Source organism: Loxodonta africana, chromosome 13 (assembly GCF_030014295.1).
Source record: "Loxodonta africana isolate mLoxAfr1 chromosome 13, mLoxAfr1.hap2, whole genome shotgun sequence".
NCBI lineage: Eukaryota > Metazoa > Chordata > Mammalia > Proboscidea > Elephantidae > Loxodonta > Loxodonta africana.
This window is the reverse complement of record NC_087354.1, coordinates 47,760,107-47,774,508: the sequence shown is the minus strand read 5'-3', so window position 1 is coordinate 47,774,508 and position 14,402 is coordinate 47,760,107. Positions and strand designations below refer to the sequence as shown.

Genomic DNA, 14,402 nt, shown 5'->3' with positions numbered 1-14,402 from the left:
CCCAGGAAACCCTGTGGGGCAGCTCTGCTCTGTCCCCTAGGGTCACTATGAGTTGGAATCAACTCAACAGCATACAACAGGATAGACTCAACACTTGTAAGCTGCGACAACATTTGCAGGGCAAGAGGAGAGAGTCTTGTAATAAGCTTAGAGATGCTAGAGGTCCAGGGGTGTTTGCCAAGTGGTCTTTGATGGTGCCTAGTGAGGGAAGAAATATTTAATAAGACATTTCTATTTCCCTAGTTAAGTGGTTCTTAACTTTTTTGGATCAGGGACTGCTGAGAGAATTTGGTAAAAGCAATATATCCAGAAAAATGCACACACTGACAAAATTTTACATAGAATTTCAAGAGGCTCCTCCAGAAAGCCATTCTGTGAGCCATGGATTGGAGTAAATAACCCTTGATGTAGACTTTCCAGAGTCATTGTGTTTAATATTCAAAGAAATACTGTAATTTCTTAACCTGTAGTTATGTTTCACAGAAAATGTGTTTAATGTTCTCCAACACTGATGCAAAGTAAACACAATATGCTTTAAATCAGAACACATGCACACACATTGTGCTTCAGGAAATTTTGACCAAAGTTTAGATTTTTATTAACAGTTGTCTAATATTTACTTTTCTTCCCCTCTTTTAAAGCTTGGTAAAATGCGGCTGACAATTCCATGTCGGGCCCTTACATGTTCTCATCTCCAGTGTTTTGATGCAACCCTTTATATTCAGATGAATGAGAAAAAACCAACCTGGGTTTGTCCTGTCTGTGATAAGAAGGCTCCGTATGAACACCTTATTATTGATGGGTATGTCACTTTAAAGTATTTCCTTGTACCTTGAAATGACCATCTGTTACCTGGGTTTATTACCCCTCAGGTTTGATATAAAAATATTAACAGTTAGTGTTTTCTAAGTTATATATTTTTAGAATTCTCGTGATTCTAGAAATCAGTGTTTTCAAAGCTCAGTGATCCTGTGAATATTTTTTTCTTTTTTAACTTGATGTCCCTTGTTTCGGAGATGCATACTTCACTGTTAGTACCTCCTGACGTTTAAAGCACCAGTAGTTCTAAGCAAGAGTGTACTTACTCCTTTTCCTAGCATGAGTCCATCTATACCCAGACATACAGAACATATTGGAGAAAGAATGAAAGGATTGTGAAACTATGGTTAATTTAAGCTCACCAGAAATTGGGCTTTTTTAATGGACGTTAGCCTGTTTCTCAAGATTGGATTGAGCTTTAGTCCTGGCCCATCACGCCTCTTCTCCCTCTGTCAGGGCTCCTGAGACTGATCAGAAAAGTGAATAGCAGCTTACTTTGTTTTTTTTTTTCCTCTGAAGTGTTTGTCTTTTTCTTCCTTGTCCATCTACAGTATCACAATAATCACTTGTTTTTTTAATACTCCTGTGTTTTTTCTGTCGTGTCAGACATCATGGAATGTTCCTGTAAATTTCTCCCTACTCTTTAGCCTCCTTTAACACTGAACAAAGGTAGCAAACTGTGAAGAGGAGGATCTACTATTTCCTGTATTCTCTAGCAAAACATTGAAGGCACCTTAGTATCTGAAAAAACATAGGAGCCTGAAGGTGTCACACAAGAAGTGGAATATATTTAGCAATGCAAATATAGTCCATGATTTAAAAGATGTCAAACTTCTTGTGCAAGAAATAAACATATAACGTAAATGGTCTTATGTTTAATTTTTCAAAGATGACAACTATCACTATTAAATCTGAACTGAAGAGTAATATTTTATCAACTATATTTAGCTTTAGATCCTTCCATAGGGATTTTTTTTCTTGTTATAAAAGGTGTGTGTGTGTGTATAAAGAAAAATTGGTCCCTAGGTGGCACACATAGTTACGCACTTGACTGCTAGCCAGAAGTTTGGCTGTTCAGACTATTCAGAGGTACCTTGGAAGACAGGCCTGGTGATATGCTTCCAAAAGGTCACAGCCTTGAAAACCCTATTGAGCTGTTCTACTCTGCGCACATGGGGTCACAATGAGTCAGAATCAACTCAGCAGCTAACAACAGCAACAGAAGAAAAAACTGTGTTTAATTTTCTGGACGTGGAACCAGGGATATCATTGCTGATGTCAGATGGATCCTGGCTGAAAGCAGAGAATACCAGAAGGATGTTTACCTGTGTTTTATTGATTATGCAAAGGCATTCGACTGTGTGGATCATAACAAACTATGGATAACGCTGCGAAGAATGGGAATTCCAGAACACTTAATTGTGCTTATGAGGAACCTTTACATAGATCAAGAGGCAGTTGTTCGGACAGAACAAGGGGACACTGATTGGTTTAAAGTCAGGAAAGGTGTGCGTCAGGATTGTATTCTTTCACCACACCTATTTAATCTATATGCTGAACAAATAATACGAGAAGCTGGACTATATGAAGAAGAGCAGGGCATCAGGATTGGAGGAAGACTCGTTAACAGCCTGCGTTATGCAGATGACACAACCTTGCTTGCTTAAAGTGAAGAGGACTTGAAGCACTTACTAATGAAGATCAAAGACCACAGCCTTCAGTAGGGATTACACCTCAACACAAAGAAAACAAAGGTCCTCACAACTGGACCAATGAGCAACATCATGATAAACGGAGAAAAGATTGAAGTTGTCAAGGGGATTTCATTTTACTTGGATCCACAATCAACAGCCATGGGAGCCGCAGTCAAGAATCAAAGGACGCACTGAATTGAGCAAATCTGCTGCAAAGGACCTCTTCAAGGTGTTGAAGAGCAAAGACGTCACCCTGAAGACTAAGGTGCGTCTGACCCAAGCCATGGTATTTTCAATCGCATCATATGCATGTGAAAGCTGGACAGTGAATAAGGAAGACCGAAGAAGAGTTGACGCCTTTGAATTGTGGTGTTGGTGAAGAATATTGAATATACTATGGACTGCCAAGAGAACAAACAAATCTGTCTTGGAGGAAGTACAACCAGAATGCTCCTTAGAAGCAGGGATGGTGAGACTGCGTCTTACATACTTCGGACATGTTGTCAGGAGGGATCAGTCCCTGGAGAAGGACATCATGCAGAGTACAGGGTCAGTGGAAAAGAGGAAGACCCTCAACAAGGTGGATTGACGCAGTGGCTGCAACAATGAGCTCAAGCATAACAACGATTGTAAGGATGGCGCAGGACCGGGCAGTGTTTCATTCTGTTGTGCATAGGGTCGCTATGAGTCGGAACCAACTCGACGGCACCTAACAACAACAACAACATGTTTTTATATAATTGTGATTATATGCTATTCATAATTTTTATCCTTTGGTTTAATTTAACATTGTAACCCAAGAATTTTACTATTAATTTTATACACTCTTTGCAAATATCATTTTTTAGTGTCTGCATGAAATCAAGGATGCTTAACATTTGATGGACATTTTTGTATATATTCAGTTTATAAAATATCAGCCATGCTAGTAGACAATCTGGAATATGAAAAACGGTATAAACAAGAAAAATAGCTGTAATCTTTGAAACCCTCATTTTTCATGACCTCATATTTTGTTGTATAAATGTACCATAATTTAACTATTTTCCTAGTCAGCATTAAATTTTGAGAATAAATATAACTTGTCTATTCTACTTTATTGTTCCTCATTTATATTTGTACAAAACATAGAAAATCTGAATGTTTTTGTATTTTGGCGAACATACCTTTGAACAAAAATATGAACAGTAATAATTCTAACTTATTTTCATTTAAAATGTGATATTCAAAGGACAAATTATTTTTTATAGCTTGTTTATGGAAATCCTAAAATACTGTACAGATTGTGATGAAATACAGTTTAAGGAGGATGGCTCTTGGGCACCTATGAGATCAAAAAAGGAAGTACAGGAAGTTTCTGCCTCTTACAATGGAGTTGATGGTGAGTGTTAGTTTTCCAAAAGGATAGTGCAATTTTCCTGATGTTGTAAAGCCTTGCTTTTCAATATTAAAATGTGTAAAAATTTTAAAAACAGTAAGCAATTCATGAATACCTCAGTAATACTTATTAAATTATTGGTTAAATATTCAGAAGTAGTAAGACTCCTTTTAAATTCACTTTTTTGCCAGCTTTTAAAAATGTTCTGATACAAGATTTCAAAGTAGCATAATCTAATAAGTTATTTGTAAAGTCATTCTTTTGAAATGGTATCCTTTTAAATTTTTAACAGAATTGATACTGAATAGTGAACATTCCTTTTTCATTTGCATTTTTTTCCCCTGGCTTTTAGTATGTTTTTTGCTGAAAGGGTGCTAAGGCTTTTAGGAATTTCACCGTGATATTTCTTAAATATGTCAGGTACTGTCCAGATAAACATATATAACACACAGTCTTCGCTTTCAAACGGCTTTTATGCTGAGGAGGACTTAAGACTTACATTTTGATTGTTTGCCCTAATTCAGAATGGTTTTCCAAAAAAAATCCTTTAACAGACAATAACCAAGTAGTAGTTTTAATAAAGCTTAGGGGAACAGAGCCAATTTTAATTCTTCTACTCCCTGGCCCTAGCAATATTGTGAATCAAAGCTGTAACTGATGAATTAATCCATAGGGACACTGAGAAAAGAAGCAAAGTCATAGATGTTCTCTCCCTTGTGTCTTAATCACGCCTATGCAGGATGCTTGAGCTCCACATTGGAGCATCAGGTGGCTTCTCACCACCAGTCCTCAAATAAAAACAAGAAAGTAGAGGTGATTGACCTGACCATAGATAGTTCATCTGATGAAGAGGAAGAAGAGCCATCTGCCAAGAGGACCTGTCCTTCCCTATCTCCCACGTCACCACTGAATAATAAAGGGTAAGTGCTGAGACCAAAAGGGGTTGGGGAGAGTCCTGAAAGTTAATTTAGCAATAGGGATTAAAAGACCTACCAAATAAACTGATTATTCACGATCGTAAAACTTAACTTAGCAATCAAAGTATAGGTGAATTTTTCCCAGATATTCTTGAGTGATTGGGATAATACATTAAAGGGGTCACTTGGGTACAGTATTCATCATACCAAAAGATGACTCTAGTACTCCAACTTTGGTGTGCATCAGAATTACCTGGCGCACTTATTAAAACATACATCACTCCTTCCTCCCCCTCTTCTGATTCAGGAGTAGTGACTGAGAAAATTTGTATTTCTAATAAGTTCCCAGGTAATCCTGGTGCTGCATGTAGGATTTAGAGCATTTACTCAAACTGGAAAAATGTATGCTGTAAAATTAACCATGTGTTGAGTTTCTCTCACGGAAAGCAGAAGAACATCAGATGAATGCTTTAAATCTGCCTCTGGATCTGTATGAGGCTGGAATGAAGGAGGTCAAAGATGACTTAGGTTACAATACACAATAGTTTCTAATTTGCAAGCTTATTTTCCATATTTTCTATTAGTCTCATGTCAGTCATGCTTGGTTATGCTTCAGTTCAATTCATGAAACACTGGTATGTACTTTGTGTAAAACTCTCTGTGCTAGTTACGGATGATGGTAAAATGAAAAAGTACAGTCCTAACCTTAAGGAGCTTATTAATACCTTGTAGGGGTAGCATAACAAGTGTATAACTCTAGCTGTACTCTAAAGCAGACTATTAGTCCCACGAGACACATCAGAGATGCTCAGCAAAAAGAGCTCATGTTCTGCTGTGGCACAGTTTAGCACAGTTGGGTTTGTTGTTGGTGTTAGGTGCCATCGAGTCAGCTCTGACTCATAGCAACCCTATGTACAACAGAACGAAACACTGCCCGGTCCTGTTCCATCCTCACAATCATTGTTATGCTTAAGCCCATTGTTGTAGCCACCATGTCAGTCTATCTCATTGAGGGTCTTCCTCTTTTTTGCTGACCCTCTGCTTTACCAAGCATGATGTCCTTCAGGGACTGAGCCCTCCTGACAACATGCCCAAAGTATGTGAGACGTAGTCTCGCCATCCTTGCTCTGAGAAGCATTCTGGTTCTACTTCTTCCAAGACAGATTTGTTCGTTCTTTTGGCAGTCCATGCTATATTCAATATTTTTCTCCTACACCACAATTCAAAGGCGTCACTTCTCCTTTGGTCTTCTTTATTCATCGTCCAGCTTTCACATGCTTAGGAGGTGGTTGAAAACACCATGGCTTGGGTCAGGTGCACCTTAGTCTTTAAGGTGACATCTTTGCTTTTCAATACTTTAAAGAGGTCTTTTGCAGCAGATTTGCCCAGTGCAGTGCATCCTTTGGGGTGTTGATTGTGGATCCAAGTAAACTATGGAACCAAACATTTTCCCCATAGAATCCTTCAGTATTGCAACTCAGGGCTTGAATTTTTTCTTCAGTTCTTTCAGCTTGAGAAATGCCAAGCGTGTTCTTCCGTTTTGGTTTTGCATTTCCAGGTCTTTGCACATGTCATTATAATACTTTACTTTGTCTTCCTGAGCCTCCCTTTGAAATCTTCTGTTCAGCTGTTTTACTTCACCATTTCTTCCTTTCACTTTAGCTACTCGACGTTCAAGAGCAAGTTGACATCCATTTTGGTCTTTTCTTTCTTTCCTGTCTTTTTAATGACCTCTTGGCTTTCTTCATGTATGATGTCCTTGATGTCATTCCACAACTTGTCTGGTCTTTGGCCATTAGTGTTCAGTGTGTCAAATCTGTTCTTGAGATGGTCTCTAAATTCAGGTGGGATATACTCAAGATCGTACTTTGGCTCTTGTCGACTTGCTCTAATTGTCTTCAGTTTCAGTTTGAACTTGCATATGAGCAGTTGATGGTCTGTTCTGCAGTCAGCCCCTAGCCTTCTTCTGACTGATGATATTGAACATTTTCATCGTCTGTTCCCACAGATGTAGTCGATTTGATTCCTGTGTATTCCATCTGGCCAGGTCCATATGTGTAGTTGCTGTTTGTGTTGGTATTTGCAGTGAAGAAGTTGTTGGTCTTGAAAAATTCTGTCACGCGATCTCTGGCATCGTATCTAGCACCAAGGCCATATTTTCCACCTTCCGATCCTTCTTCTTTGTTTCCAGTTTTCACATTCTAATCTCTAGTAATTATCAATGTATCCTGATTGCATATTCAGTCAATTTCAGACTGCAGAAGTTGGTAAAAATCTTCAGTTTTTTCATCTTTGGCCTTAGTGGTTTATGCATAAATTTGAATAATAGTCGTATTAACTGGTCTTCCTTGTAGTTGTATGGATGTTATCCTATCACTGACAGTGTTGTACTTCAGGATAGATCTTAAAATGTTCTTTTTGACGAATGCAACACCATACCTCTTCAAGTTGTCGTTCCTGGCATAGTAGACCATATGATTGTCTAATTGAAAATGGCCAATACCAGTCCATTTCAGCTCACTAATGCCTAGGACATTAATGTTTATGTGTTCTATTTCATTTTTGACAACTTCCAATTTTCCTGGTTTCATACTTCGTGCAATCCACATTCCAATTATTAATGGATGTTTGCAGCTGTTTCTTCTCATTTTGAATCATGCCACATTAACAAATGAAGGTTCTGAAAGCTTGACTCCATCCATGTCATTAAGTTTGACTCTGCTTTGAGGAGGCAGCTCTTCCCCAGTCATCTTTTGAGTGCCTTCCAACCTGAGGGGCTCATCTTCTGGCACTATATCAGACAGTGTTCTGCTGCTATTCATAAGGTTTTCAATGGCTAAATCTTTTCAGAAGTAGACCACCGGGTCCTTCGTCCTAATCTGTTTTAGTCTGGAAGCTCAGCTGAAACCTGTCCGCCATGGGTGAACCTGCTGATACTTGAATACCGGTGGCACGGCTTCCAGCATCACAGCAACACGCAAGCCCCCAAAGTATGACAAATTGACAGACACATGGGGACACAGTTGGGTATACGAAGGTAAATCTAGAAGTAGACATGCCCTTCTTCAGGTGTGTATCGGTAGGATCACATGGCCTGTTGTAACTGAATAAGAACTACTGAAAAAATTTTCTGACCAACAATAGTACCTCAAGATAGAATGTACTTAAGGCTAAGAAGGCAAGTCCATGGATGGCATTGTTATAGAGTTCCATGTTCAGGAGGGAAAGTTGACACCAGTCCAAGAGCAGACATTTCCCTTCTTGGAGCCAAATCATTTTCAGTTTTGATATTACATAATGAGATTAAAAGACCTTATAGTTGAATATATTTGTAGTTACTTGAAAGATAAAATTGTAGCGATAAAACAGCACAGTTACAATAAATGTAGCTTCTCACTTGTCAGGACCTTGACTGTTTCAGGAGTCTACATAATACAGTCAAGCATTACAAAGGTTGATATTTTTGTTCTAGAGTAGCTCATCTCACCATACTATGGAAAAACAGAAATGAAGATGTTAAAATCGGTATTATTCCAAAAAACACAAATGCTTACACGCTAACTCTCCTTTAAATCCTACCCTGTGAACATTGCCTCTGGTAAAAGCCTATTTTGATGGTTGCTACCCAGCAAGCCTGGCCTTGTTATTACTCTAGCTTATTTTATAAATTTGTGTAGGAGCAAAAAAAAAAAAGCCAAATTACTTGAAGCTAACGTATTTAAAACAATTTTCTATAAAATTTTTATGTAATATCAAATCACAGAATGACCAAATGTGTATTGTCACCTGATTTTTAATGTCATAATTGCAGCATTAAAAGACGTTTCAAAAACCTCTTGAGTATAAATAATTTATGGGCTAGGTGCATCATTATATATGTTAGTTCTACTCCTTATAATACTAATAGTCATTTATGTATAAAACCCACTGCCGTCGAGTCGATTCCGACTCATAGGGACCCTATAGGATAGAGTAGAACTGCCCTGTAGAGTTTCCAAGGAGCGCCTGGCGGATTTGAACTGCTGACCTCTTGGTTAGCAGCCATAGCACTTAACCACTACGCCACCAGGGTTTCCAATTTATGTATATATATAGTATATATAGTCATTTATGTATATTTATGTGGTCATTTATGTATATATATAAACTGCAATGTATTGTTTTTTCTGACCACATTTTTTTCTTAAAGGAAACGGTCGAGTGTTTCAAAATCTAATATTTCTTCTTTGAATATTTACTTTGCTCTTTCTCCAAATACAACTCTATGTTTATTATGTTTGGAAAATGACATTAGTTGCATTAACTACTTCCTGAGCTTCCCAGTGAATAATCAAACCCAGATAGAGTGCTTGCAAATGCCAGGCCTTTCTTTCTCTGCTTTGAGATAAAAATCAGGAAACCTGAAAAGTGTATGTCATTTTTAGAAGTAAGGTAATGTCATACTCAACACTAATGGCCATTTTACAGTAGCAACTAGCCAATAACTAGCAACATAAACCCAGCATACTGTTTTTGTTTATTTTACTGTGTCAAGGTGGAAATGTATTTTAGGATATTATAACAAAATGAAAGAAAAGGCGCCGTCTAAGAGTCAGAAAGAAGCGAACACCAGTAAATGTAAAACATTTGCCGTCTTCGGTCACTGAGTGTGCTTCTAGTTAGTCTTTCATCCAGAAATTTCCTGTACTGTTTGGTATACTGAGATGTTTTCAAACACTAGCATCTCAACTGCTTTCTTTTTTCTTGTAATCCCTTAGGCATTGTCAGAGCCCAGCTCATGGAGACTGGTCCTTTTTATAGATGGAAGAGGTTTAATTAAAGTTTCCATTAGATGAAACATTTTTTATGGAGTGGATGAAAGTGTTTTATGCTTCATATCCCATTCATAAAAACGTGGTGGAGGGCTAGAACTACACCTCTATTCTGGAAATCTAACCTTGATGTCTTTTGAAATATTCTGTACCATTGAGATTACATTCCCACATCCCTAGTACTTTCAATGAAGTTTTATAAACAAAAGACAGGCTCTTTTTTATTTCTTCGTTTCTATTTATTTTATAAAACATATAGGCCTATCGTGGGCCTATAAGTGAAATATTGCCTATAGCCTCTTGTGTAGTTGGGCTAGAATATGACCCTTATGTTTCCACCTGGGACTATTTTCAGTTCTTTCTTTTTGAAGATAATTTAATTTCTTCCTTTTTTTCCTTTCTTCTTCATCTTTGCTTTTTTCTTTATTTTTGGTTAAAAAAATCAAAAGATTTTGACCCTTGGTTACTTGAACACTTCACTCTCTTATTCTAGAAGTTTTTCTTTTTTCGGTGATACTATTCTCCCTATTAAAACTCTCTATTCATTTTGGAGCATTTCTTCTCCTTGCCTCGCTGCTTTCATTCATTCGGCGAGGTCTTTTATGCAAACAGTGTGCTGATGGCTGTGTTAAGCTTTAGATACACCCAGATAGACACGATCCAGCTTTTTTGTTCTTACAAAGCTTACAAGTTGGTGGGCCAGAGGTTAACTCCTAACTGCTCAGGTTGCTGCATTCCCCCAGTCTTATTTGTATGTATCGTCTTTGCTAAGATCTACGTATACTTTTTAGTAGGCACCATGCCAAACCAAAAAACCAAACCAGTTTCCATCAAGTCAGTTCTAACTCATGGAGACCCCATGTATCGTAGACTAGAGCTGTGCTTCATAGGGTTTTCACGGCTGTAACCTTTTGGAAGCATATCACCAGGCCTTTCTTCCAAGGCACTTAGCTATTTGCACCACTCAGGGACTTCTGTCAATACTTCAGTGCTTGATTTAAAAGGGTTTCAGAATTTCCACTGCTGTAGATACCCTTCTGTCATCCCATTGAATTAGCTCAACCACATCTCTCCCCTACATTCTGAAAGTGTAGGTGATGATGTTCCCAGAACAGCTAGTGGCTTGTGGATGTTGAATGTCATTACATCTGTTTTTCCCTATAACCTCTGCAAACTGCTACAATGTACACAAATTATTTCCTAATAATCGTGGATAGTTTAAATTATGCATTGCTCTGCTTGTCTATTATTGTCGTTGCTTGTTTGTTTTTCCAGCACAGAAGGTAGGACTTGTGAAATAAATGCAACTCTTTTGTTTGTTAAACTTAGAATTTCAACTTACTCATGGAAACGGTGCAAACCTTTCCTTCCTATAGCATTTTAAGTCTTCAACATCAAGCGTCTCCAGTGTCCCGTACTCCAAGCCTCCCTGCTGTAGACACGAGCTACATTAACACGTCCCTTATCCAAGACTACAGGCATCCTTTCCACATGACCCCCATGCCTTATGACTTACAAGGTGAGTCACCAACTCTTTAGTATTGTTAAATAGTATCATGAATGCCTTTGATCTATATAGATGGTTCTCTTCTGGGTGAGTCTAAAGAAGAATCAAAAAATTTAGGGGATAATAAGGGCTTGGACCCAAGGAACTAGGGGAAATTTATACTGTGGTCATAGATACAGACCACGGTCCTTGATTGTACCTTCATGTGTAGCCAGTGTTTCACTACCAGTGGTAAAACTAGTACAGTGATCTTTAGGTTTTATGAGTTTCAGAGTACCCTACAAGTTGTTTTTGGATGGCTTCCAATATGTTGCTTTGAATTTTGATGTTTATGAACATTCATTTCATTTCCCTGATGCCAGTTATAATGCAGCAGGCAGTATAGGTACTCAGTTGTATTATTATCTTTGAGAATTGACACATTGGAATTCAGACATTTGAAAGTTTCAATTTTTGTTTGAGTGAGGCTGATCCTTTTGAAGGGTAGTTTAAAACATCAGTGTGCTCATTTGTACAATGTATTCCGAGTTAACAGTAATCATTTGCATTATCAAAAAGAATTATTACTTGTGCTTATGTATCTTCTAATTTAGTAATTTGTATATTAGCCATATAATCTAAGAAAAATTTTTTTACAAAAATCTGTATATGCACATTATAGAAAATTCAAAAAGAAAGGGGAAAAAAAAACAAAAACATAAAGTGAAAGCTTCCATTCACCCCTCCCCATTCCCACACCTCACAATATTCAACTACACTTTACAGTTTGTTAGATATCTTTCCAGACCTTTTTTTACATGTATGAAATACGCACACAAAGGTTTTTGTTTTTTTGAAAAAGTGTTTTTTTCCCTGCAACTAGCTTTATTCGTTTAATATATCAAGAACATTACTTATGAATTTGTGATTAATGGTTTTGTGGTTAAAAACAGGGCACATAATTTGGATATTGTTTGTTTGGAATGTTTAGCCATCAGCTGGCTTATTCAAAAGATGTGTTATTACATAAAATAAGTAAAAGTGAGTATGACTTCCCTCTGAAAAGTTATGGTTCTGTATTTTAAGAAGATCTTGAGTTGGAGGTGGGGATGAATGAACCAGTTAACTAGAATGCTCTTTCTTAAGGCTTCGCAAGCTGCTAACTAAATCAGAATGGGAACTTTGTGTGGCAAGTGTGTACGTATTTTATTTGCCTCATGAATTTCCATTGTTATTTCTTATTCGGTATTTTACTTTAAAGGGTGTTCATGAATTCAGTGACTTTCGTGCTTGTTTTAATGTTAGATCCTGTCACTCTCCCCTTCTCTCTCTTCTTCACCTATAGACACGTACCAATTTTTAATCTGCTTTCACCACTGAGAAAAATAGGTCTATGGCCAGCAAGCCTGCATACTGACTTCCTTCCTAGCCTCTTCACTTCCTGCTGGGTGAACCCTGGCCCAACCCCAGCAACACCAGACCCATATCTCTCTGGCTAGAAAACCTATAGATCTTCCTTAACTGGCCCCATTGGCAGGACCTGCCCTCATAGACAGTGGCTAGTCAGCAAAGAGTAGTCAAGTTTCCTCCTTTTAGGCTTGTGGGATCGTACAGAGAATTCCAGGGCCACTGGCAGATGGACATGGAGCATAGAAGTTGAGTGAATTCTTAGTGATTGTTATGAAAATCCTATTTGAGCACTGTCCAATAGAACTTTCTGTGATGAGAGAAATGTTTTAATCTATACTGACCAATACTAGCCATGTATGTCAATAGTGTGACTGGAGAACTGAATTTTTAATTAATCTTAATAGATTTAAATAGCCCCCTGTGGTTAGTGGCTACTCTGTCGGATAGTGCAGCCCTTTATCTCACTTAGCCCACTGTCAGATCTCACTGTCGAGGACCAGTGCTGTGTGTTTTGCTGTCCTCATATCGTGATCTCTTCTAATGTTGACAGTGAATGGATCCTCACACAACATACCTTTTAGAATCTGTGTGGTGTTCCATATTCGTATCTACATCTGCTAGTTGTACTTTCCCCCAAAGATTAGGTATCATAATGAGGCCTTCTATTCATGTTGGCTTACTTGTACTTCGTGGCATTACACATTACATTACACATCACATTACAACTCAGTACACATGGGCAGATTGGACAGGAAGGTTGATTGAAAGAGCATTGCTTGCAGCAAATCCCTGGCAGCCAGGGATCAGGGCTGGGCCTTCTGTAATAACCAGCATCCCAGCTCTCAGGCACCCCTCAGATCTCTTCCACCCTCGTGCCACTGAGAGTCTCTGAGTTAGAGTCTGCTGACAAGTGCAGTGAGGTGGCAAGCAAGGCAAGTTGAGAAAGAGCAGTGGAGTACAGAAAATCTGTGCTACAATTTGCTTAACCTCTTCCAACTTCAATCTTTCTCTGCATAGTGAGGCCAAAAATAATGACACACCTATGAGGTGTTTGTGAGGGGTAAATTAGAGCAGACTGAACAGTTACTTAAGAACAGTCATTGAAAGCACTTCGTGGAAAGTGCCCTGCCAGCTGAGGGGATCGGTGTTGGCTCTCGAAGGGCAGCGATGACCCAAGTCCTACAAATGGACGGGGATGGGGAATCATTGCTAAAGCTTGGGTGTCAGCCTTAGTAATCTAGAGATGGAAGACCATAAACCTGCTTCAGCTCACCTCTTCATGTTGAAATAAAATCCTAAATGACATAACATTTAAGATCTGTATTTGTTTTTGAACTGTTGGGGCATTTGGGAGGTTTTTTTCTTTTTATGTTTTTCAAAACTAAAATAATTTTTTTGTCCTACAGGATTAGATTTCTTTCCTTTCTTATCAGGAGACAATCAGGTATGCTCTATGAAAAAAAATTACTGTTATTTTAATTGTACATTAAAATATTTAGAAGTGTAATATGTAGCCGAGAGAAAGAAAATAAGTTTCCTTGGAATATTCAGTGTGTTCATACCCTTTATGGTTACGTTTTGAAGGATTGAACTAAGAATCCCTTTGTTTTAGCTGCGCCTGAGTAAATGATAAGAACAGTGTCTAGTTGTCGCTTTCCGTTACCGCTTTGTAAAGAAACGGGGCAGTCAGTCATATTGACGATAGATTTCTTGGCCAAATATCTCCTTAAGAGAAGCCATTTCGTGCTTCTTCTGAGCATATGCCTCTTTGGATATAGAATTTTGAGACTTGTTTGCAATACAAATTAAAACAAAAACAATAAAATTTTATTTTGGATTTTTTTTTCTAGCTTCAGGTACAATAAGTCTCTCAAGAGCAAAGGTCAT

General features: G+C 38.0%; 1 protein-coding gene across 2 annotated transcripts in view; it reads left to right on the top strand.

The window, feature by feature from the left end:
- PIAS1 (protein inhibitor of activated STAT 1) overlaps positions 1-14,402 on the top strand; it is a 138,101-nt gene that overhangs the window by 119,651 nt on the left and 4,048 nt on the right. For both annotated transcript variants that reach the window (XM_003418380.4, XM_064267339.1), the window contains exons 9-13: positions 642-802; positions 3,764-3,894; positions 4,631-4,811; positions 10,996-11,138; positions 13,922-13,959. In XM_003418380.4, coding sequence (XP_003418428.2) covers positions 642-802; positions 3,764-3,894; positions 4,631-4,811; positions 10,996-11,138; positions 13,922-13,959 — 654 coding nt within the window. The remainder of the gene's footprint in view (positions 1-641; positions 803-3,763; positions 3,895-4,630; positions 4,812-10,995; positions 11,139-13,921; positions 13,960-14,402) is intronic.